Below are 24,167 nucleotides of genomic sequence, written 5' to 3' on the forward strand. Positions count from 1 at the left end.
GTTGGAAACTTGCAGGGTGCAGGATGTACGGACACTGGTGCTCAGCCCCGCTTTGGGTTAGGAGGGTCGAGCAGCCCCCCAGCCTCTGCCTGGGTGTATGGCTGGGGGGGCGGGATGCTGCCAGCAGCCAGTGTGCGAGGTGGGGGTTCAGAGCTGGTGATGCCCCCTGTGTCCCTTCCCTGGATTTCTGCTTCTGAGCCACGTTTGCACGTGTGGAAAACCCCGGGCAGGATCTGGGCTGCGCGGTGTCCGGCTTTGCAATGGAAAGGAGCTCTCGGCTCCGCTCGCTGCCGGCAGCCGGGTTAAATCCCGGCACAGTCTGGAGGCAGATCAGCATCCCCTGCCCCGCGCCTACCCAGGGGAAGGATGTGGGGTGCTGTGGGACCGCCGGGGAGGAGAGGCATCCCCTAAATGTCTGTTGTTATCTCCTTTGGCAGGGGTCAGGGGGTTGCTGGTGAGCCAGGCAGGGATTGCAGGGCTGCCCGAGCCAAGCCAAGGAGGTGGCAGTGTCCCCCGGGGACACACAGCAGCCCTGCCACCAACACCCACACTGCTTCTGCCTCCGGGCAGATCAACACAGCCGTGGTGGGCACAAGGATTTGGGCAAATCAGGGCCTGATCCTGCCAAGCGGGGCTTCCTGAGCCCTGGGAGGGAGCAGGGACAGCCCACGGGTGCTGGGCTTCAGTGCTGCCGCTGGGGTCGAGGGGATGCAGGTCGGGTGCTGTAGCCCTGACCCGTGCTCTCTAAGCTGGACCATGGGCAGCGTTAAACTCCCCCTCCAGGCTGAGGTCAAGGGGGGTCCCCAAGCTGGAAGCTTCCTGATGGCTGGCATGGGGTGAGACCATGCCGGTGGCACAGAGGAAACCCCCCTGCCCAGGCTCTGCTGGCGTTGGTGCCATTGCCCAGTCTGGGGGTTATTTTTAGACATCCTGAAGCTTGTTTTGCGCATTCCCTCCCAGCGTGCTCAGGCTCCGTAGGGGCAACCCCACCTTGACGAGCACACAGCTTCCCTTCGGAAGATGCTGACCAATGTTTCCAGAAAACATCCAAGGGATTTCCTGTTTATTTTGCAAAATTCTCATTGATATTTTTTTTTTTTTCCCCTGTGATGTTTGATTCAATCTCACATGGGTAAAAATCGCCTTGAAATGGAGCCCGTGGTTAACAAACAGACAAAGAGTCAGCAACGCAGCAGCCCGGAGGCTGTGGGGATGCACGGATGGATTCGGCGCCCCTCGGAGCTGTTACCATCCTGGCAGCTGCAGGGCAGGATCCAGCCGGGGGTCCCTGGGGAGCCGGCGGTGCCTCGGCATTCCCACACTGCAGGGACATCGCAGGGAGCTCCCTGCGGACACTGGCATGTGCAGGAGGATGTTTTCCCTTCCCCAGCCACTTTCTGCCTCCAGAGTCCCTTGGCCGCTTGTGCCACTTGTCCCCACTCCAGCCCTTAGGACGGCCTTTGGGCACAAGCATCCCTGTGCATGTGGTGGGGTGGCTGCAGAACTTGCAGTCTGGGGCATTTTAGCCCCTCTCACTGCCCTCAAAGAGCACCCAAAGGGACATGGGTCTGGTTTGGGGTGCCCCTTTGGCAATGTGTTGTTGGACCAGTTGCTGTTCCAGCACAGCCATGCTGTGCAGGGATTGATGGATCCATAGCCCTTGCACCAGGGAGGGGGTTTGCAGTGAGACACGGATGTTTCCCAGGCAGAGGGGCAACTGATGGAGTTGCTGGTGGGGTCAGCCTCACCCCTGAGCTGCCCGCATGCCTGCAGTTGTGCCAGGCTGGCCCTGGCACTGCTTATTCATGGTGTTTCTTCAATATCCAGGATCATGAGGCTGCTGGGGAGCAGGGAGGGTGTGCGGGCAGCACCGGGAGCTGCTGGTGGGACAGCTCAGACGGCGGCACTGGGGCAGGACATTGCAGGCAGCATTTTGCAGCAGATGCTGTGCTCCAACTTCGGGCTTGGTGGGGGGCATTGGCCATGCTGCAGCTCCTGCAGCACCAGTGGGTTAGGGGAAGCCCCCGAGCCTGGCCCTTTCCATGGCGGGGGGACCTCGCTTCCCGTCCCCTCTCTGTGCTGGCAGGCCACGCTGCCGCCGGCCGCTGTTGACTCACAGGCTCCAACGTCAAGTGCCGGTGCTGAGCCCGAGATGCTTTTAAAGGCAAGGCTGAAATGCACAAAATGTTCAACTTGTAAAATATGTAGCGTGAGAAAATAGCCTTTTCTGCTCTCCCCCTCGCTGCCGCCGCTTCCCTGCCCCATCTGCTCGCTTGGAAAGCTTCCCGCAGCTGGGGGGGGGGGCGAGGGGCTGGCGGCGCCCAGGGTCCCTCGGTGATTGCTGCTGGCCCCGCTCGAGGGTGTCATCCACCCCGTGCTGCTGTGCCCATGCAGAGCTGCTGACCCTCGGCAGCGGGAGGGCTCCCAGGGGCACCTCAAGGATGCGCTTGGTCCATGAGGATGCTGCTCGTGTGAAGCCTCCTCCATCCTCCCGCCCTCCCCACGCAGCATCCCGAGGTTTCTCTCCCCTGGGGCGCGTTCTGAGAGCAGACATGGGTCTGACGCTGGGAAAAACAGCCAGGTTGTGTGGCAGTTGCTGCCAGCACGGGGGATGATGCAGGTGGTGTTGGGGTGTCCCATGGGACCCGGGGTTTCCGAAACAGGGCATCTCTTGGGAGGGTGCTGGGAAATACCCCTGCAAGGCGCCCCGCCAGCACCCGGGCCAGCCAGGAAGAAGCTGCCACGCCAGAGCTGGCCACAAGCCACGGTATCCACCACCCACCTTAATCCATCATTATCTGGGCACATTTCGGATCCTTGCCAAGAGCAAGGTGGGAAGGGGGGGTTGTAAGCATGCTCTCCCTATTCCCCTGCCATCCTTTTTGCTGCCTGTGTGTAATTAACAGAGTAATTAAAAACAGGATGAGTTAATTGGTATTCATTTATGTGGCAGATGTTTTTAATTGAGATACGAAACAATTTACCTGTTTACATAAACAATAGCAAATGAAGGCTTGTAAAACAGAGAGGGCTTTTTGGCTTTTGTTGTTGTTGTTGTTTCGAGGAAAATCAAAGCCATTCCTATCCACCCTGGCCATGCCAGCACGGGATGAGAGCTGGCTGGCACTGCCAGCACCGAGCAAGGCAGCAGGTTTGGGTCTTTGACTGGCTTGTTGTGGCTTGAGAAATGGGGTTTGTTGGGCTCCGGGCACATCAGGGAGCCTGGTCCTGTGTCAGTGTCCCACATGGAGCTGTGCTGTCACTGCCACAATGGGGGAGATGGAAGGGGACCAGGCAGCAGGATCCCTGCTGGCTGTTGCTGCCCTGGAGTTGAGTGAGGAGCGTTGCCCATGGTGCTTCCCCCAGCAGGGCTGGATGTACTGGGATGCTGTCCCAGAGGGACTGCAGGGAAAGCAAAGCGAATCAGGATGAAAGGTTGGACTAGATGGTGCTTGAGGTCCCTTGAACCCTGGTATTCCATGACTATATGATTCTATGGTGAAACCCACTTTCCTCCCAGTACTGTGGGTGGGGAGCATCCCAACCTGGGCCAGTGACGTGGGACCCATTCCAGGATGCCCCTGAGCATGGTGAGGATGGCAGAAACAAAGGCTGGTTCACCAGCTACTGCAGAGGGCTGCTGTGGTGGTGCAGGAGTGGCAGGGCAGGTCCTGTTCAGCTGAGCAGCCAGACTAAACCAGAGGGGCAATGCCCAAACTTGTGGGGCGGTTGGCTTGGTGCTGTCACCTGCGCTGGGCCAGGCTGTCACCATCCCCCTGGCTGGAGGAGCAGGGCACCCCAAGAGCTATGCCACCTGAGGCATGGGCATCCCTTTGAGCATCACTGCCTGCAGGCAGGAGTGCAGGCAGCAGCCTGGCAGGGCTGAGTGCAGAGGTACCTGAGCACAGTGTGGTCCTGCTGCCAGCGTGGCGCTGGCACCGCTGGGCACATCCATGTCCCATCACCCTCACAGCAACAACAGCTCCCTGTGCCTTGAGCTGGCCAAACGCAAGTTCATTTACATCTTGTGCAGAGGGTTTAATTAATTGGATTTCCTTTTCAAAGGCTTCATTTTTGCTGACACGTGCTGAGGCTTTTCTCTACTAGCCTGGCTCCCCAGAATATGTATAGGGGACACCCTGGTGATGGGTCCCTGGTAGCTGCCAGATTGGGAACGTCCCTCCTGCATCCCACAGTGCTGTCCTGCTCGCAGTCCCTCTGCAAGTAATCGGGGATGAGCCTGCTGTCACCTACCCTTATCATCACTGCATCCCTGGGGAGTGGATCAGGATGAGGAGGGAGATGACGGTGTCCTGCAGCTCCCACCACCTCTACCGGGCTCATGCACGTGGCCGGTGCTGCTGCCTGTTCGCCAGCACCGCACGCTTCCCTAACATGCTCCAGCTGGGATAGCTGGGTCCCTCGCCATCTTATCAGGGAGTTGTTCTTGGCCCCCGTGGCAGCAGCAGCTGAGGAGCAGGAATGCTTGCCTGCCTTTGTTTCGGAGGCAGCCTGGCTTCAGGAGACGTCGCCTCCAGCATCTGGATTTCATTTGTGGCCATTTGGAGAGCATGAAGGATGCTGGTCTTTTAATTCCCTTTTAACCCTCTCCTCACCCAGGAAGCTTCACCTGGCCTGGCAGGGGAGGGCTGCAGGAAGCTAGAGCTTTCCGATGGCCACAGTCAGGGCAGTTCCTTGCCCTCTCCATCCCCATCATTGAGATGGAGAGAAGAGCAGCCAGCCCGGGTGCTCCACAGTCATCAGACTTCTCCTAGGGCTGGCACATCCCTGTCTCCTGCCCAAGGCTGCCTGGGGTGGGACAGGGAGCCTGGTCGTGTGTTGGTGTCCTGGTCTGTTGCACAGCCTGCAGCCATGTGATGCTGTGCATTGGTGCCTGCTGGTGTGCATAACTGCACAGTGCCATGTGTTGGTGCTTTTCAGCATCCAGCACTGAGGAGCACACGGACAAGCAGACACCCTTATAGCAGCCTTCCAGTATCTGAAAGGGGCTACAAGGATGCTGGAGAGGGACTCTTCATCAGGGACTGTAGTGACAGGACAAGGGGTGATGGGTTCAAACTGAAACAGGGGATGTTCAGGTTGGATATAAGGAAGCTCTTCCCTGTGAGGGTGCTGAGGCGCTGGCACAGGGTGCCCAGAGAAGCTGTGGCTGCCCCATCCCTGGCAGTGTTCAAGGCCAGGTTGGACACAGGGGCTTGGAGCAACCTGGTCTAGTGGAAGGGGTCCCTGCCCGTGGCAGGGGCTGGAGATGGGTGAGCTTTAAGGTCCCTTCCAACCCAAACCAGTCTGTGAGTCTGGGATTCAGGGGTTGCCTGTGCCCAGTGGGGTCGCACACCCTGAGCCCTGCAACCCTGCTGGGGCAGTATGGGGTTGGGTGCTATGGGCAAGCCAAGGCTCCATCAGCCACCGCAGCAGTGACCATGCCCAGGCCAGTGTGTGTGGGGTTAAACCCTGCGGGGTGACAAATGGGGGGCTCAGGGTCACACGGGGGTGTGTGGAGTCCAGCATCCGCTGGCCCCTGGAGGCAGGGTGGGGGACACCACTCCCACCAGCCAAGGAGAGAATACTAATCCTTTTAGTCTTATATTATTACTTATTCATCTGGGCTGCACAGGCCTAATGGAAACCAGATGGAGGAAAACAGACACAGCCCCGAGCGGCTGGGACAAATTACCCCAAAGAAAGAGAAGAAAAAAAGAGGGGGAAAAAAAAAGAGGAGAAGGAAAAAGAAATTCCAGTGAGGTTTGAGTCGTGTTGGGGAATTATTGTTTGGAGGTGCTGCTGGGAGGCTGCACTGTGCCCCTAAACCCCCCCTCATCCACCACAGAGCTCGCCCCATCCTACAAAGGTTCTGGGTTGGTGGCCAGATCCTGTGGGTATCCCAGGTTCTGTTTGCTTTGGGCATTTGGAAAATCCATCAGATTTGGGGGCATTCCTCACCCCATGCCTTCGTGGTGGTGTTTGGACTGAGAACACCTCAGGGAAAATTTAGGATTCAGAGGAAAATTAAGGAAAATAGGAGAGAAAACACAGCCAGGCTTTGTGGAAACTTTCCTCCTGAAGGAAGCTGTGGAAAAGCCATGTGCATGCCAGAATGAGTGTATCTGTGTTTTCCTCTCAGTGTGGGCATGCGTACAGCATCAGGACAGCAAGGGGGACAAGAATGGAGATGCAGGCAGGGATGCTGCTAAGGATGCAGATGGGAACAGGGATGCAGACAGGGACAATGCCAGGGAAGCAGATAGGAACAGGGATGCGGGCAGAGATGAGGATGCAGGCAGGGGTGAGCATCTTGCAGCCTGGACCCTCCTCCTCCCTGCAAGCAGCAGCAGGGTCAAACCTGTGCTTGGAGCTCCTTCAGGTGCCCTCACCTAGGCAAGCTGCCACACTGTCCCCAAGCTGCTGCGGCTTGTCCCCATGCCCCACTGCTCTTGTGTGGAGAACCAGAGCCTCAGGCTAAGCACAGGGGTGGCTGCAGCCTCGTAGATGTTGAGAGCATCTTGCAATGCCTCCCTGCACCATGGCTCATCCTCTGCTGTCAGGGCTGGAAAACCGGAAGGCTTGGAAGAGCCTTGCCCAGAGATGGGCATTTCCATGAAAAGGGAAATAAAAGGTGTTTTTTTCAAAATTTACCATTTATTTTGGCAGGCCTTGTAAAGAAACTGTTAGGGAGGGATGCGGCTTGGTCTTGGGGTTTCTCCTGTGGCTGGAGTGGGAGAAGAGAGCAAGGAATGGGAAACGGGAGCATGAACATCCAAGCATCTGCAGGATTCTGGTGTGATGTGGGCAGGGAGGGATGATCCCATACTGGGAGGATACTGTGGGACCACAATGCTGACCACCCAAGAGTTTGGCCCTTGCTCCCAGCTCTCCCATCTCCCACTCCTCTGTGTGCGGCATTGGCTGCGGCACAAGCCCTGATAGCATCTTGCCTGGGATGAGGCCCCGGTTTTATTTAGCCAGGACAATGTGCTCTTACAGGGTTCAATTAATCTCACAGCAGTTGCAATGGATTAAGCCTGAATATTAGATTAGTGTTTATCAGCCTCGCCTGGTGGGGAGCGTGCCGGGGCACCGGGGGGGACCCAGGGGGCAGCCGTGGTGGCCTCTTCCTTCTTTGGCTGGGGCTGGTGTCAGCAGTGGCATGGCTTTGGGCACACAGATCACTGTGCCACAAGTGCTCACACCTGTGGCCATCCCACCACCATCACCCTGGGCTGAGACCCCGCACTGGGTTTGTGCCGCCGCCGGCCATCCGGAGGGCACGGTGTTGGCACATTCCCATAGGGAGCCCATGATTTACTGCCTGTGCGTAATCCCTGCCTGGGATTACAGCAGCCCCGAGTGCAGCTGCCCGGGATGGTGAGGGGTTAGTGAGGATTCCCCACACGTGGGCAGGTAATCGCTGGCGGGACCATGCCGGGGTGTGACAGTGATGGCTTTGCAGACACACACGTTCCTTCTGTGCCCTGCGAGTGGGGCAGAGCCGGTGCTGCAGCGGCAGAGCCCTGTCTTGCCCTGTCCCCACCACAGCGCATCCACACTGGGCAGAGGCCACCATCCTCACCGTCGTGTGGACGCACCAGAGGTCCATCACCATCCCCACCAGCCTGCAGGCACACAGGACACCACTGCCCGAGCTGTGCCCGGGGCAAGGATTGCTGCCATCCTGCACTGTTTAGCTGAGACCCCCAGGCCAACCTGCGGTCCCCGTGGGTCCCTTCTGCCCCCAAGCCGGCCGGGGACCCCCGTTCACCCCCCCTGTGTCCTGTCCCTGCAGATAACGCGGAGACGCCGGCCGCCACCATGCCCGACTCGCCGGCCGATGTGAAGACGCAGTCCAGGTCCACGCCGCCCAGCATGCCTCCGCCGCCGCCAGCCGTCACGCAGGGAGCCACACGGCACCCGTCCTTCACACCAAACACCAGTGAGTACCCGGGATGGCGATGGGGACGTGATGCCAGGCAGGGGGGGTTTGCCTCCCTTCGCCTCCAGGTCATGCGCTGCATCCGGGGCCTGCAGCATCCTCGGATCTGCATGGTGCTGGCTGTGCTGTGGGGTGGCGTGACCCGTCCTTGCACTGGAGACTGTCTTTGGGCTGCACACCCCAGCTCATGCATGCGCCTGTGGGGAGCACAGTGGCACTGTGGGGACATCCTGCTCTCCTGCCTGTCACGGAGCAGTGCGTGGCCTTGGGTGCTCTCTCCTGCAGAGAGATGGATGGAGGATGCTGTGGGCTGGAGCTGGTCCTGTTGCGAGTCCTGTCCACGTGTGGCACCCAGCAATGGCAGGGCACTGTCCCGGCCAGCTGCAGTGGCAGGAATGGCGTGGTGACATCAAAGGCCTGAGTGGGGACACAGAGCCTGACTCCTCAGTCTCTGTAGCATCATCGAACTGGGGGAGCCCCAAGAAGCTGGCTGTACCCGTGGCAAGTGGGCTGATTGGATGCCCACAGCGTTTGCATCAGGAAAGGTCTCCGTGCTGGTGACACTGTCCTGGCACATGGCTGGACAAGGCACACACAGGGCAGGGTCCAGGCTGGCAGGGACCAAGGCTGGTCCCTTGGCAGGAGTGGTGGTGGCAATCGTGAGCAGTTCCTCCAGCTCTGCTGGGACGTATCCTGGGCATGCGCACACAAGGGTTTTGCTCATAGGATCATGGAATGGTTTGGGTTGGAAAGGACCTTAAAGCTCATCTGGTTCCAATTCCCTGCCATGGACAGGGACACCTCCCACTAGATCAGGCTGTAGCTGCTTCAAGCCTAAAACCCCAGCAGGGAGAAAACATCTTTAGAGCAACCCCCAGAGGCGCAGCCCCAGTGCCGTACCCCAGTGCTCCCCGTGACGGCCCCGCTGCCATCCCAGCCTGATGCTCTCTAGTTAGAAATCAGCTTGTGCTCTGAGGGGTTTTGCTGTTTAATGCGAGCCCAGGGGCCGGTGTGGCATCCTGGGGTCGGCTCGGCATAGGATGCAAGGACAGAGATGCCCGCGGCCTCGTCGCTGCAGCTCATCCCGAAGCTCAGTGGTGTTTTGGTTGTTCTTCGTCTCAGGGAGAAGCCCCCTGTGCTGGGGCTGTGCAGGGCTGCCCCCGAAGCGCAGAGCATCCCTCTGGCTGCGGTGGGATGCAGGGACCCGGCTCCATCCCATGGCATGCATTCACCCACCATCGAGGAGTATTCCCTGCGGGGACCCCGTCCGAGAGCTGCCCCCTCTGCTCTCTCATCATAGCGTGTTTTATTTTGCTTGCAGATCGAGACGCTGGCCCTCCGACGTTTCTGCCTCGCGGCCGTTTTCATGGTTGCTTGAAATGGTCGATGGTCTGTCTTTGTAAGTAAAATGAAGCATCCGCTCTCATGAGAGACCCGAGCCGCAGCCGCAGCCCCCCCCCACCACGGGGAGCTGCAGGGGGGCTTGGGCAGCCTGTGCTCCCCCCCGGCAGCCCCTGGCAGGGCACAGGGATGCGAACCCCGGACATGTGCAGGGTCTAACTTAGTAACGCACCTGTCGTGGGAACAGAAGCAGTTGTGGCCAAGGGGTTATTTTCGGCACCTCTTTAGCGGGCGGCAGACGCTGCCCGAGCCGTAGAGCGCGCGGGAGCCCGCCGGGGCAGGCAGGGCACCGCGGCACCGCGAGGTGAGTGCGATCCCGGGAGCTGCGGGGTGCATGCCTGGGTGCCTTCAGGTGGCCGGGACGCGGGGTGATGCGTGTCAGCGCCGGTGCTGGCTGCGGAAGGGGTCCCTGCGCTCGTGGGGTGTGCATGGAGGGCTGGCACAGAGCAAGGGGCCGGGCACGCTGCCGCTGGGCACCCCCAGGTGGCCCCACTGGGTGTCTTGGCATGGGGAAGCGTGCCATGGAATGGGACGGCCTCTGGCATGGGATGGCAGCTTCTGTCCTCCCGGCTGGGTCAGTGGGGATGGAGGTGCCAGCGTGCTGCAAGCCAGGCTGGGGTCTGTGGAAATGGCTTGTGGCTTCTTCCAGAAGGGTGCTGAGCACCCTTTCTCTTGGCTGCCTTGAGAACTGAGGAGTAGGATGAGTCCCACGCCGCGCTAGGGCATGCACTGCATCCTTACAGCATATATCCCTTTATAAAGCTCCTCACAGCACCAGGAACCAGCCCAGGATGCGGCCTCAAGGATGCAGCAGCATCCCGGAGCCTCCAGGGGTGTGCCACCCCCATGGTACCCAGCAGGATGCTCCGGTCCCCCCATGCCAGCCTTATCCCCATGATGCCAAGGCATAGCCATCCTCTCTGACCTCCCATCCCTTCTCTCCCACAGTGATGAACGGGAGCAGCCACTCACCAACTGCCATGAACGGGGCCCCATCCACCCCAAATGGGTTCAGCAACGGGCCGGCCACCTCCTCCACCGCCTCCCTGTCCACGCACCAGCTCCCTCCAGCCTGTGGTGCCCGGCAGCTCTCCAAGCTCAAGCGTTTCCTCACCACGCTGCAGCAGTTTGGCAACGACATCTCCCCCGAGATCGGGGAGCGGGTGCGCACCCTCGTCCTGGGGCTCGTGGTACGTCCCCCACGCATGGGTTCGGCACTGGGGTGATGCTCCGTGAGGGGATCCTGCAGCTGCCTTTAGGGATGGGGATGCTGCTAAAGGGGAAAGAGGGTCCTAAATCATGGAGAAATGGGGTTTGTCTGCAAAGCATCTCCTGGGATCTGCACAGCACAGTGCAGGGGGCAGGGCTGGGTCCCAGCTGCTGGCACTGAAAGCCAGGAGAATGGTTTTCCTTCGAGGGTGGTTTTCCCTTGAAGCATGGCAAAGGAGCATAAATAGGGAGAAATAGCACAGCATCCCCCTGGGGGCTCCAAGGGGGTGCTGAGCCTGGGCTCTCCCTGCAGAATTCCACACTCACCATCGAGGAGTTTCATGCCAAGCTCCAGGAGGCCACCAACTTCCCGCTGAGACCCTTCGTCATCCCCTTCCTCAAGGTGGGTGACCAAGTCTGGGTGATGCGGGAATGCCGGGGTTAGCATCACCAGTAAAGGGGGTTCAGTGGGTGGCTTTGGGGCCCGGGCTGGTGCTGTGGGGCTGCCCATGTCCCCCTGGGCACACGTGTGGCATCCCTTGTACACCCATCTCTCTGCACGTGCGGAGTTACACGAGGCCGGGGCTGTTTGCAATGAAGCGAGGGGCTCAGCCCAGCTGGTGACCATTTGCAATTCATTAAAAATCCCCTTTTTTAGTATTTGCCTTTTAATTCCATGCTGACTCTGTGCTCTCACCCTGCCCCTGCCACCTGGCAGCACCGGCGCTGCTGGCAGATGTTCAACCCCAGTGTCCTGTCCCTCAGTATAATGAAAAAGAGCAAAAAAAAAAGCCCCTTTTCCACCACCCCCTATAGCAGAGGTCCATGAATCCCGCAGGAATCTGCCTGCAGTGCTGCCGGAGCCGTTTGCTCCTGGCAAGGGAAAGCAGAGCCAAAACGTGGCCGGGGGGCAGCAGAACTCCCTTTGTCCTCCTGCCTGGGAGCAGGGGTCTACGGGAGCAGGGGATGGTGCATCCCTGGCTCACAGGGTCCCTGTGGGCACTGGTGGCCCCATAGCCCTGGGCAGGCTGGGATCCATTCCTGCTGTCCCGCTGCCAAGCGCGCGGCGGCCGCCCTGGCACCCTGCTCCCAGCTGTTCCCACCGCAGGCTCCAGATGTTTCCCATTATCCTAACTGCAACCAGCCGGGCTCGGCGTGCTTCCCAGACTGGGGCTGGCTGGGTTCTGTGTGGGGCTGTTCCCCCGGCCAGGGAAGGGGAGGGTCTTCCCGCAGCGAACATCTCCGGCTTGGGCGCTAACAGATCTCACAGATGGGGTTTGGCTCTGGATCAGCTGCCTAAAGAGAAACCTGGAGCTGGCAGCCAGAGCGCCCAGGCAAAAAGGGTCCCTGCTGCTGGATTCCTGCTGCTCTGCTTGCCCCCAGGGGCTGCAGTGCTGGGGGGGGACGTGGTGGATGCAAGTTCATAGCTGGTCCTCATGTCCCATGGGTGCCAGATGGGCTGGGTGCTCCCCAGCCTGGGTGCTCAGGTCCCCAGGGTGAAAGCTGTGGGGATAGAGTAGGAGATGCTGCTCTGCAGCCCTGCCAGGATGCAGGAGGGTTCTGTTGAAGCTGTGCCCATGTCAGCACATGGCTGAACCCTCTGGGGTGCCACATATGTTCCCCCAGCAGCCCAGCTGGTCCGGGCACACTGCAGCAAATGGGGAAGGTGCTCAGGACCCCATTCACTGCAGCGTGGGGCTCTGAGCAGCAGGGTGCTGGGCTGTGGGGGGATTTACGGTGCCATGGACCAGACTCTCCATCCCCTCGCAGGCCAACCTGCCGCTGCTGCAGCGGGAGCTGCTGCACTGCGCCCGCATGGCCAAGCAGACCCCGGCCCAGTACCTGGCGCAGCACGAGCAGCTGCTGCTGGACGCCAATGCCTCCTCTCCCATCGACTCCTCCGAGCTGCTCCTGGAGGTGGGCGAGAGCGGCAAGAGGAGGACGCCAGACAGGTACCAGCCAGGGGGATGCTTTGGGTGTTTACCCAGGGACACCGGTGCCCGGCAGGGACCAACCTCCTCCTTTCCACCCAGGACCAAAGAGAACGGTTTGGACCGAGACCCTCTGCACCCTGAGCACCTCAGCAAGCGGCCGTGCACCATGAGCCCGGCGCAGCGCTACAGCCCCAGCAACGGGCTGAGCCACCCTCCCAATGGAATGGGGCACCCCCCGGCTGCTCCCCCGCTGCCCCAGCACTACCGCCTGGAGGACATGGCCATGGCGCATCACTACCGTGATGTCTACCGGCACTCTGACCCCCGCGAGCGCCAGCGGCCCGCCGGTGAGTGCTGGCATCCCCCAGGGCTTGAGGGAGCAGGCAAAGGGCTGGAGACCCCCATGATCCCCAGGCACAGATGGGTGCTGCGGGGTCTGACCTTGTTTGCCTTGCAGCAGTGCATGGGGCACGGCAGGAGGAGGTGATCGACCACAGGCTAACTGACCGGGAATGGGCAGAGGAGTGGAAACACCTCAACAATGTATGTAATGCCCACTTTCCCCACATCCTATATCATCCCACATGGGTGTGCTTTGCCTCCCCCTGCTTTGCCCTCCATCCCCACCGTGTTCCCTCTTGGGCTTTGCTCCTGTGCATCCTCTGCTCTCTGCAGCCAGAGTGGTACCCAGCCCTGGCACAGCCTGGCGTAGCCTGAATCCCCCACTCCTGTGCTATGCACCGCAGCCCCTCCAGCTGCATGCAGCAGAACCCCCACACACCTTGACGTTTCTTTCTCCCCCCAGCTGCTGAACTGCATCATGGACATGGTGGAGAAGACGCGCCGGTCGCTGACGGTGCTGCGGCGGTGCCAGGAGGCCGACCGCGAGGAGCTCAACCACTGGATCCGGCGCTACAGCGATGCCGAGGACATGAAGAAGGGCAGCCCCCCCTCTGCCCGGCCCCACAACAGCTCCTCCGCCTCCGAGGCACCCCAGTTAGGTATTGACCCCCGGGGCCATGGGGTGCGTTCAGGGGGATTGTGCCCCTCTCTGGGGTGCCGGTGCTGTTCCTCTGGGGGTCCGGTGCTGCTGGAGGGTGGGTTTGCGGAGGACAGCATCTCCTCATGGCATCGCCTCTTCTCTTTTGCAGATGCTCACCGGGAGTTCACACCTCGGCCCCTCTCTGGGTACATGCCGGAGGAGATCTGGAGGAAGGCTGGTGAGTGCAGGGCAGGCAGCAGCATCCATCAGTGTGCCAAGCCAGTAGGGTCTCTGCCCCATCCCCTCCCTGCGCTCTGCTTGGGTGCCTGTGGTACTGGAAGGGTTTGAGGTGGGTTTGCAGTGGGGAGCAGATGCTTGCAGCCCCCCCATGGCACTGCCGCAGAGGAGGACCGCAGAGCAGGGGCTGGGGTGGCCGCACACCCCATGCCATGCTCAGCTCCCTTCCTTCCAGAAGAAGCCGTGAACGAGGTGAAGCGCCAGGCCATGTCGGAGCTGCAGAAGGCTGTGTCGGACGCCGAGCGGAAAGCCCACGAGCTGATCACAACGGAGCGAGCCAAGATGGAGCGAGCCCTGGCCGAGGCCAAGCGCCAGGCTTCCGAGGATGCCCTCACTGTCATCAATCAGCAGGAGGACTCCAGCGAGGTGGGGGCTGGCAGGGGAGAGCTGGGGGGGACAGGGTTGGTGGCAGCACGGGCGTATAGGATGTGGTCCTTCTGCAGTCAGGTTCTGCAGCATCTCTGCATGCAAGCGTGGGTACTGGGGGGCTTCAGCAACACCACGTGGTGGGATGCATGGTCCAGGCTGAGGATGCACGGTCCAGGATGATGTGTGGGGTCTGGGATGTAGATGCATGGTCTAGGATGGGGATACGTAGGACAGGATGACATACATTGTCTGGGATGCAGATGCATGGCTCAGGATGAGGTGTATGGTTGAGGATGGGGATGTGTGGTCCAGCATGGGGATGCGCAGGCTGGGATGATATTTATGGTCCGGGGTGGAGGTGCACGGTCCAGGATGATGTGTATGATCTGGGATGTAGATGCATAGTCCAGGATGATATATATGGTCCAGGATGAGGATGCGCGGTCTGGGATGTGGGTGCATGGTCCACGATGGAGTGTGTAGTCCCGGACAGGGATGCGCAGGCCACAGTGATGTGCATTGTCTGGAATGCAGATACATGGTTGCGGATGGGGATGCATAGTCTGGGATGTGGATACATGGTCCATGATGGGGTGCATGGTCCAGGATGGGGATGCTGTGATGGTCCAGGACGCATACACATGGTCCATGATGGGGTGCATGGTCTGGGATGCGGGTGCACAATCCAGGTCTGAGGTTTAACTCTGCATCCCCGCAGAGCTGCTGGAACTGCGGGCGCAAAGCAAGCGAGACCTGCAGTGGCTGCAACACCGCCCGCTACTGCGGCTCCTTCTGCCAGCACAAGGATTGGGAGAAGCACCACCACGTCTGCGGGCAGACTCTGCAGGGGCTGCCGGCCCCCGCTGCCCCCAGCGCCGGTGTGGGGCTGCCACCGGGCCCGGGGCAGCCCGACGGGGTGGCCACCATCGCCAGCAGCCCCAGCGAGACGGGCTCGGTGTCCGCGTCCCGCGCCGGCACGCCGGCCACCCCGGCTCCGGTGGAGAGCGCGTCCCGCTGAGCCAGGCTGGGACCAACGCTGCTGCCACCGCTCTCCAAGAGACACGGACTGCACTCGATGCAATCTCCTCAGCTACCTGACTCGTGTGACCTCCGAAACGACCTCTCTAGCTCTTCACAAATAATCCTCACGGATCCTCAAACTGGGCTTTAAGTGGAGTTAAGGCAAATACCGGTCTTCTCTGTTCTCTCTTCAGTCTTAGTTTTGGCTTCTTTTTTTTCTTGGTTGGTTTTCTATCAGTTGAGGGATTGTGGTTTGGGTATTTTTTGGGTTTTTTTGGGGAGGGGGTTTGTCCTATTTTTTGCTTTCTGGATGAGGGATGTGGCTGCAGCCTCGCCATGGAGTGACATGGGGAGAGGCCAGCTTGGTTCTGGCCCATACTGGCACTGCCAAGGGGCTCGCTTGCAGAAGGAAAGAAACTTCTTTTCTTCATCTCTCTCTTAATTTTTTCCCCTTTTTTTTTTTTTTGTAAAAAAAAAAATAAAGAAATAAAAAAGAAAACATCGAACTCTTTGGCTTTAAGTAAGAAATTGTAAAAAAGGAATAAAAAAAAGAAAAAAAAAGAAAAAAAAAAGAGAAAAATCCAAAAACCAGACGACGCCAAGTCAAGCCGCGCGACGGACGCTCACCTGTAACTACCTTGCTAGCTAGCCAAGAACAGACCAGACTCACCTCTGCTCCAAAGGAAATCCAAAACCAAGGAAGATCCAAACGTCTCTCCACTGCCAAAGTTCGTTCCGTTCTGTCGTCGCTCCCTTCCCTCCCCGCAAGGCCGGATGGATGCGCCCCTGGGTTTCCATTCCAATAAAGCAAAAAATGGGTGTTTTCCAAGCAAATCGAAGTCCCCGAGCTGCAGGAGGGGGAGACGGTGGCTGAGAACCGCAGCCGGAGCTGGCACATCTCTACCTCTGCCCGCCGCCGCCATGGAAAAAGAGAGTTAAAAACAGAGATTAAACGACAGATTTTGGTGTTCTCCCTTCCCGAAGCCGGCAGCCGGACCCCCCCCTCCAGCCCTATTCTGACAGGCTGCTCCCACACCCCGCATTGGATTTGTTTCACGTGGATTTGGAAGAGGAAGAAGGAAAGGAAAGGAAAGCAAGCATCACCTCCTTCCCGGCCGAGGAGGCAGCCAAGGACGATGCCGGTTGTTGTGTGCTTCTTGCACCGTTGTACAAAGCGCAGAGGACGGGAGTGCAATACGGAAAGTCGCCCGGCTCCGAGAGGAGGGAAGCCCCACGCGGGGCAGGAGTGCTGTATGCTAATGTGAATGTAAATAGTGTTTTGCAGAGGTCCAAAAAGATGCTGATAGTAACGATAATAATGACGATAGCGATAATAATAAGAGACATTTGCCAAACGAAGGATGATGAGAACGCGCTGGAGGCCGCGGTGGGGGGGAGCGAGGCTGGATGTAGGCGAGCAGCAGTCGTGTGCTCCATAGGAGATGTAATTGTTCCGCATTTGCAAAACCATCCTGTGTGTTTTCTGTAGGGGAGGAGGAGGAGGGAAGGGCTCGGGGCCGGGTCTGTTGTGTTATCAGTCACCCAGGGGCCCGTGCCGTGCCACTGCCGCAGAGCTTGGTGCACGGGACACCACCGAGGTGATGTTCTTGGACCTGTGTAACCAGCACCGAGCCCTGCTGTGGGTTTCTGTGCACCCCAAGGTTTCAGTGCGTTCCCTATGGGGTGGTTTCTGTGCACCCTGAGACCTTGGTGCATACCCCACGGGGTTTCTGTGCACCCCAAGGTCTCAGTGCATCCCCTGGGGTGATTTCTGTGTACTCCAGGGTCCCAGTTCATCCCCTCAGGGGGTTTCTGTGCACCCCAAGACCTTGGTGCATCCCCCCGGGGGGTTTCTGTGCACACCAAGGTCTCGGCGTATCCCTCCAGAGGGGATTCTGTGCACCCCAAGGCTGGGAGCTCTCCCGGGTTGCCCCCCCCTCGAGTGACTGTTCACTTTATTTATGGTGTGACATATGTAATATTGTCTATTTTTCTTACGTTTCCTGAGAAGAGGTAATATATAAGAGTTCTGCAGATGCGCCTGCTGCGAGGCCACCTGCTCTCCCGGGTGTCCATCCCATCCCTGCCCTTCCCACCACACGTGCCCCTGCGTATCCCCATGTGTCCCCAGCCCCGCGCCGGGGCTCTGCCTCTCTACCTCCGCCTCACCGGGAAACCGTGGACGAGAGCATTTCCATAGGGAATTTCCATGGGAATGCTCTCGTTTCCACCCCCTTCTGGTTTGCTTCCGTTTCTTTTCCTTACTTATTATTTCCTTCTTTTGTTGTTTTTTCAGTGACAAAATTACCCAACAGAACCTTGCATTGAAACCAAAAGCCGAGGGAGGGATGGGATGGGCAGTGACGGGCGGCGCTAGCAGATGTCCAAACCAGAGCGACAGCTTTAAAGTGTAATATTTCCCAAAAACGTTAGTTTTTAGCCACATCCCTCGCAGTGATGTGAGCTGGGGAGGTGCTGGCCAGAGCTTCTGTGGGGTTTTACTCCAAAATGGTGTTGGGGCATGTGGGGGGCCAGGGGATGTGTGCCCTGTGCCATGCCCAAGCCATGTTCTTTGGTGGTTTTATGTGCTATGGGAGATGGTAGAGGGATGAGCATAGCTGGGAATAGGGACACCCCGGTGGCTGTGGGGCAGTTCGGGGACACGGGGGTTGAGGTGGCTGGGCATAGTCCTCTGCTGGATCATGGACGCATGGCCACCCATAGATCCCCTTCTTGGTTTCCTCCCCGCCATCGCAGCTTGGGGACAGTGTTGGTGGTGTGGGGATAGAGGTCCTGGTCCTCATGGGGAGGCAGACCCCAGGATGCTGGGTGCGGCACTGTGCTGGAGGAGGTGGATCCAGTACGCGAGGGTCTCTCCAGCTCCTTCCTCGCGTTCCCAACCTGACGTCCCACTGAAACCAAAGTGCCGCATCCTGGTGAGCCTGGGCACCCTGGAGCAGGGTCCCACGCCTGCCTGGGCTCTGCTCCATCACTCCCAGAGCCCCCTATAACCCCCTGCAGCTTCTCCGTGCCCTTCTCCTCTAGGGCCCACCGGGGTCCTCTCTTCTCCTCGGGGTGACACTCTGGCTCCTGGTGGGTTTGAGGTTGGGAACAAGATGCCACGTTGTTACTAGGTCCCAGGCACTGCGGACCAGGTCCCAGGACCTGGGTGCCTTGGTGGCATTCCCAGGGGATCCTCTGATGCCACTGAATGCCATAGCCCCAGGAGGGAGGTGCTGTGCCACCATCCCCCCTTACTCAAGGCTTTCCTGCTCCCATGCCCTGCCTGTGTGACCCTGCCAGCCCTGGGGATGGGGATACCGGGGCATGGGGGGTGACAGGGGGCTGGAAACCAGCCCCGACACATGGGTTTTGGGGGGTTTGGGAGGGTTTTGGGGGGCTTGGGGGCCAGCCCAGAGAGATGACGTGGTAGGACTTTCCTTCGGCATGCTGTCCCCCCCCCCCACCCCTTTGCTGTTTCCCGCTTTCTCTTAAGTGTACTGTATGTTTGACCTGTGAAAGATGTAAACTTTATGATTCAGGTTATGTCTGTTCTTAACTCTGTATCTGTGTAATAAAGACAATTTAATATCAATCAGAGCCTGGACTTGTGCTGTGCCTCACCCTGGCAGCACTTTGTGTGCCTAACCCAGGGGGGGTTCAATGTAGCCACCGGGTCGGTCACTGACCTGTGTCCAACCCTGAAGAGGGGTGTCCATGGTGAGGGGCATTCAGGGTTGTCCGCAGGGAACGCAAAGGGATGTTCTCTTCCAGCTGCAGATGATGCACCCTGTTGGGGTGCCCTGGTACCGATGATGCACCCTGTTGGGGTGCCCTGCTGCAGATGATGCACTGTGTTGGGGTGCTGTCGTGGTTTAAACCCAGCCAGGTAACTTGTTCACTCACTCCCCCTCTTCTTTCCCTCCCCCTACTCCCGGAGGGACGGAGAGGAGAATCGAAAAGAATGCAACTCCCACGGGTTGAGATAAGAACAGTTTAGTAACTAAGGTATAACACAGATCACTACTGCTGCCACCAATAATAACAATGATACAGGAAATAACCAGGGAAGAGAATACAACACCTCAGCACCAGCTGACCGATAACTCGCCCCCCCAGCCCGACCAAGCTCCGACCGATACCTCCTCCAACCCTGCAGTCTCCCAGCCCTTCCGGCTAACTCCCCGTTACATCCTAGGCATGATGTGCTGTGGTATGGGATACCTCTTTGGTCAGTTTGGGTCAGGTGTCCTGTCTCTGCTTCCTCCTGGCTTCCCCTCCTCCCTGGCAGAGCATGAGGCTCACAAAGTCCTTGGCCAAACCAAAACATCCTTGTTATCAGCTCTGTTCCCAAGCCGAAAGTCAAAACACTGCATTGCACCAGCTACCAAGGAGGAGAAACATGACTGCTACTGCTGAACCCAGGACAGGTGTCCTGCTGCAGATGCTGCACGCTGTTGGGGTGCCCTGCTGCAGATGCTGCACGCTGTTGGGGTGCCCTGCTGCCAATGATGCACCCTGTTGGGGTGCCCTGCTGCAGATGCTGCACCCTGTTCGGGTGCCCTGCTGCAGATGTGCACGCCGTTGGGGTGCCCTGCTGCAGATGCTGCACCCTGTTGGGGTGCCCTGCTGCAGATGTGCACGCTGTTGGGGTGCCCTGCTGCCAATGATGCACCCTGTTGGGGTGCCCTGCTGCAGATGCTGCACCCTGTTGGGGTGCCCTGCTGCAGATGTGCACGCTGTTGGGGTGCCCTGGTGCCGATGATGCACCCTGTTGGGGTGCCCTGCTGCAGATGCTGCACCCTGTTGGGGTGCCCTGCTGCCAATGATGCACCCTGTTGGGGTGCTCTGGTGCCGATGATGCACCCTGTTGGGGTGCCCTGCTGCAGATGCTGCACCCTGTTGGGGTGCCCTGGTGCCGATGATGCACCCTGTTGGGGTGCCCTGCTGCAGATGCTGCACCCTGTTGGGGTGCCCTGCTGCTCGCACCGTGCCACGGAGCTGACTGCGGTCCCCAGCACCCCCAGCGGGGTGGGTGGACAAGGAGGATGGGGGGAGCCCCCAGAACGGGCCCTACGACCCGTGCCGGTCTTCTCCCACCCGCAGGACTCGAACCCGCGGCCACCGGGTCCCAGGTGGGCAGGACCGCTCCTTCCGCCCTGCCGTCAGGGGGCGGAGCCTGGCGCCGTGCCCTGCCCTGATTGGTCTTTGCTGTGTGAAAGGCGCCCTGCGCGGGAGATCCACACGTGGCGGCGCGCCCAGGAAGCAGCGCGGCGTGTTCGGGGTGCAGGTCTGTGGCGGGCGGTGGGGCTCTGTGGGGTGGAGCAGGGGGCAGCTTCCTGCTGCAGGCAGGGGAGTTTAAGCCGCTGTGAGCTCAAACCAGGAGCACAGGGCTGAAAGGGAGTGGGTTTGCCTTTGGGTGAAGCACGGCTCCCTCCGTGCAGCCTGGGAGCAATATGGCGGCGCAAGTCCTGCCTTCTTTTCCCCTTTCCTGCTGGCCTTGTGCCTGCTGCTTTGCAAGCATGGGAAAGGAAATACCTGTGGGTTTACTCCCTAGTGGAGCTGGGAGATAAACTCCCTTTTGTTGTCTCCGGCCCACCCTTGTGCCCAGCTGCAGATGGAGGTGCATGTTGTGCAGCACAGAGTGGGGAGAGGGATCAGGGTATCCGTGTTCATGCACTGCTCATCCAAGTCTTGGTTGGGGTTTCAGGAGCTACAGGCCGTCACAACCAGAGTGATGGAGAAGGCTGAGTGGATGAAGAGGGTGCAGCTGGAAGCTGAGAGCAGCCTTCCTGGGAACTTGGAGCCAGGTATGGGCTGTTCCTGGGTGCTGCTGTACACCCAGGGACATGGCTGGGGCACAGGGTGGGAGCTGGAGCCAGAGCATGTGGCTGTGCCTCTCTGGACAGCCTGGGGCTGGACATTGAAGGTGAATGAAGGATAGGGTCCCAGGTGTGGCATGGTGCTAATGCAAGTTATATCCACTCTTACCTCATATGTGTGCAGGCAAAGCTGCAGTAAATTGATTACTTTTAATTCAGTTAATTAATTGAGTTTAGCACCAACAGCCTCAACAGAGCAGTTGTGCTGTGGTTTGGGTTGTATTCTGAAGAGAAAGAGGGGAAGGGGATGGAGGAGGCAGATGCAGTAGTGTGGGGATTTGATATGCCTGGATGTGACAGGGGACCTGGGGAGCTTTGCAGTATGTCAGCTTGGTGGTGGTGGTTGTTGTGGTAGCAGACCTCCACCAGCAGGACAAAGCAACCCTTGTTTCTGCAGGTGTCTTCTCAAAGGAAATCCATAACAAGGCAGAGTCTGACCAGAAATCCATCTATGTGGGCAACGTAAGTGGGAAAGCCTGGAGCGGACCCCATCTTCCCTGCTCCTGGTCCAGTTGGACATATGCCTGAGATCCCTCACACAGGGTACATCCACCCCGCAGTGAAGGCTGGCTGGTTCGATCCCAAATGCTTCTCCTCTGCCCAGCCCAGACTGGGATTGTGGCTCAGCATCTCCTTGTGGTTTCCAACCACTTGCAGATAATCTGTTGTGTCAGCTCCCCAAAATGTCCTGCTGGAAGCTGCGGGGTTTGTGTTGTTGCTTGTGCCCCCAAAGCCAGGGGAGCTGTCTCTTGGGTTTGGGTTTCCAGGCTGGAGCCTTCAGCTGGAAGGGACCTTCTGAACCTCAGGAGATGGTGCGAGAAGGGTCAGCTGGGTCCTTAGTCTCGGTGATGGTGTGTGAATGTAGACCCATAGGCTATGGGGGGCTGGCTGGTGGCACTGGAGGAGTTGAGACTGTCTTTGCAGCTGGATTATGGGGCCACGGCGGAAGAGCTGGAGTCTTTCTTCCTTTGCTGCGGGAAGATCAAAAGAGTGACCATCATCTGCGACAGGTTCTCGGGGTACCCCAAAGGGTCAGTGCTGCGCTGCTGGGGTCTCCAGGGTGCTCCCCATCCTGTGGGAGCAGTGGGGTGTCCCTGGGGCTGTGCTCACCCCATCCCATTGCAGGTATGCCTACATCGAGTTTGAAGAGCAGAGCTCTGTGAAGACTGCAATGTCGCTGAACAGGATCTTGTTCAGAGGCCGTGTGATTAAGGTAAGCAGCACCCTGGGGTGCTGCATGCATTTCTCCCATCTCTGTGTGCATGGGGCTGTGCTGACCATCGGCACTGGCTGATCCACACTTTGCCTTCCAGGTACTCCCCAAAAGAACCAACTTGCCAGGCATCAGCACCACCAACCGTGGCGGTTACCAGGGCCACTTCCGAGCCTGCAGACGGACGACCGAGTGGGAATCCTGCTATGGAAAGCAGTACACAAGCGCATGAGGGAGGGAATATGGGTGCGTGGCCAGGTGGGGGAGTTCGTGTGTATTTGGGTAAGACCCCTGGAGGAGCTGCCCCTTGTTCTGGTCATGCTCAGCTTCTTGGCTCTGCAGCTGGAATGGGTGGGAGGAAGGAAAAGGGCTCAGGCCCATTCTGTGCTGTAAACATCATCCCCGTGCCTGTGCACTTGGGGGGGTGGCGTGTGGGGTGAAGGACCAAAGTGAGCCCCCAGTGATGGCACAGCAAACCCATCCATGCTGCAGTCCCTGCATTCCTAGTGCAGGCCTGGAGCTATTCTCCAACACACCTCCTGCTGCTGCTCATACATGTGAGCTCACTGTGGATTAGGTTCACTGATGCCCCAGTGCCTTTGGCACTGTGGGAAGAAGCAGAGAAGAGCTCTGGGGGTGAAAGAAGCACCTGGAAATCTGCTGCTGTCTCCTTGTCCCTGCGGGGACTTCAGTGGTCACTGGCTCCCAGCCTGACCAGTGCAAGCTGTGCCTGGCTTTGGAGGCTTAGTCTTGGTTATCTGGGGCAGAAGGGTGAATCCAGCTCTTGGAGGGGTGAAGGAGCTGGTTTTGGCACAGTTGACAGCTGAGCAACGCACCTGTGCTTCAGGATGCTGTTTTTGTTGTTCTTTAGGGGTTGGGCAAAGATGCTGCCTTACTACATACCAGAAAGCGTTGGACTACCCTGGTGATGCCGACTGGGCTGAAATGAAGAAATGGGATTGGAGAGATTTAAAAACATGCGTAGCCAAAAAAGATTAATTTGAACAATGCCATCTGCTTAGCTGTGAGGATTACTGGTGAAGCAGCCATGTGCCTGGCAGTGGAAGACTGGGTCTTCTCCATCCGCACATCCTGACAGCATCCCAGAGGGACTCGCCTTAGGTTTGCTATGGGGTTTCCATCAAGTACAGTCTTATTCCAGAGAACACTCTACCCTCAGGAGGGAAGAGATGCCCCAGACCATCAAGGCTCATTCTCATCCCGTAGACAAAGGCTGCACTAGAAGGTTTGGTTTAGCTTCTCGCTGTCCAGATATCCTTAAACCTGCTATGAGGATGCTCAACCCGTGAAGGTCCTTCAGCTTTGCCAGCATTTTGTACAGAAGCTGGATGCTGCTTTCTCTTTCTTGTAAGAAAGACCCTTCCAAAGACTCTTCTCCAGATCAGTGGAGAAAGTCCTGGGTTGTGGCTCTACATCTGACTGCTGGGGAGCTTCATCAGCCTTGTGCATTTCTGACCTTCCTCTTGGAAAGAGAATGGAGCCAATTGTGTGTTTTGGGTCTGTTTTTTAGCTCACTGCTCTTGTACATGTAATAACTAGGGAAGGGGAGAAAACCACCCCTTGCTGTTTCTGTGGAAGCCTCTGTATCTCTCTGATGCCTAAACAAAACCTGGGTGTCACAAAATCCTTCCCTCTTATTTAAGAAGTCAACAACCCCTTTGTCCCTCTTCCTGCTTGTACCCCAAAGTTGTAGGGATCAATGGGTGCTGCCAACTCGTCTTTCTACTTTATTTCTCACAAAACCATCTCCACTGTTGCAAATTTGGTCTGATCTTCCTCTTTACTCCCCTCAGGAGTCCCTGGGTGGGAATGGTGTAAGCTCAGCTGAGTGAAGTTCTGCACTGAAATCTGTTTTATTATGCAATTCTCACACTAATCTTTGGTTAGGATT

At 58.5% G+C, this 24,167-nt stretch overlaps 2 protein-coding genes across 10 annotated transcripts in view; both read left to right on the forward strand.

The window, feature by feature from the left end:
- CBFA2T3 (CBFA2/RUNX1 partner transcriptional co-repressor 3) overlaps positions 1-18,755 on the forward strand; it is a 29,589-nt gene extending 10,834 nt beyond the window's left edge. For 3 of the 9 annotated variants that reach the window (XM_061477375.1, XM_061477380.1, XM_061477381.1), the window contains exons 2-12: positions 7,802-7,948; positions 9,270-9,347; positions 10,298-10,539; positions 10,872-10,961; positions 12,329-12,510; positions 12,592-12,839; positions 12,950-13,035; positions 13,298-13,493; positions 13,644-13,712; positions 13,947-14,218; positions 14,859-18,755. In XM_061477375.1, coding sequence (XP_061333359.1) covers positions 7,802-7,948; positions 9,270-9,347; positions 10,298-10,539; positions 10,872-10,961; positions 12,329-12,510; positions 12,592-12,839; positions 12,950-13,035; positions 13,298-13,493; positions 13,644-13,712; positions 13,947-14,218; positions 14,859-15,158 — 1,910 coding nt within the window. In that variant the 3' untranslated portion in view covers positions 15,159-18,755. The remainder of the gene's footprint in view (positions 1-7,801; positions 7,949-9,269; positions 9,348-10,297; positions 10,540-10,871; positions 10,962-12,328; positions 12,511-12,591; positions 12,840-12,949; positions 13,036-13,297; positions 13,494-13,643; positions 13,713-13,946; positions 14,219-14,858) is intronic. The other 6 variants (XR_009747559.1, XR_009747558.1, XM_061477377.1 and 3 more) reach the window with 6 other exon arrangements.
- Positions 18,756-21,441: 2,686 nt separating this feature from the next.
- Positions 21,442-22,487, forward strand: LOC133281624 (embryonic polyadenylate-binding protein 2-B-like). Its single transcript, XM_061477364.1, has 3 exons — positions 21,442-22,073; positions 22,168-22,255; positions 22,356-22,487. The coding sequence occupies exons 1-3, from the start codon at positions 21,919-21,921 to the stop codon at positions 22,485-22,487; spliced, it is 375 nt and encodes a 124-aa protein (XP_061333348.1). The 5' UTR covers positions 21,442-21,918.
- Positions 22,488-24,167: the final 1,680 nt, after the last annotated feature.

The sequence above is a fragment of the Pezoporus flaviventris genome, unplaced genomic scaffold (genome assembly GCF_033815535.1).
Source record: "Pezoporus flaviventris isolate CSIRO_AGI_PZ_B2104156 unplaced genomic scaffold, CSIRO_AGI_Pfla_v1 ptg000105l, whole genome shotgun sequence".
Lineage (NCBI taxonomy): Eukaryota > Metazoa > Chordata > Aves > Psittaciformes > Psittacidae > Pezoporus > Pezoporus flaviventris.

Bases quoted from the DNA above. Each gene is read 5' to 3' on its own strand.
- LOC133281624 (XM_061477364.1), top strand. From the start codon at position 21,919: ATGGGGGGCTGGCTGGTGGCACTGGAGGAGTTGAGACTGTCTTTGCAG. The intron at 22,074-22,167 runs GTCAGTGCTGCG...ATCCCATTGCAG, and splicing joins TTCTCGGGGTACCCCAAAGG to GTATGCCTACATCGAGTTTG. The intron at 22,256-22,355 runs GTAAGCAGCACC...TTTGCCTTCCAG, and splicing joins TCAGAGGCCGTGTGATTAAG to GTACTCCCCAAAAGAACCAA.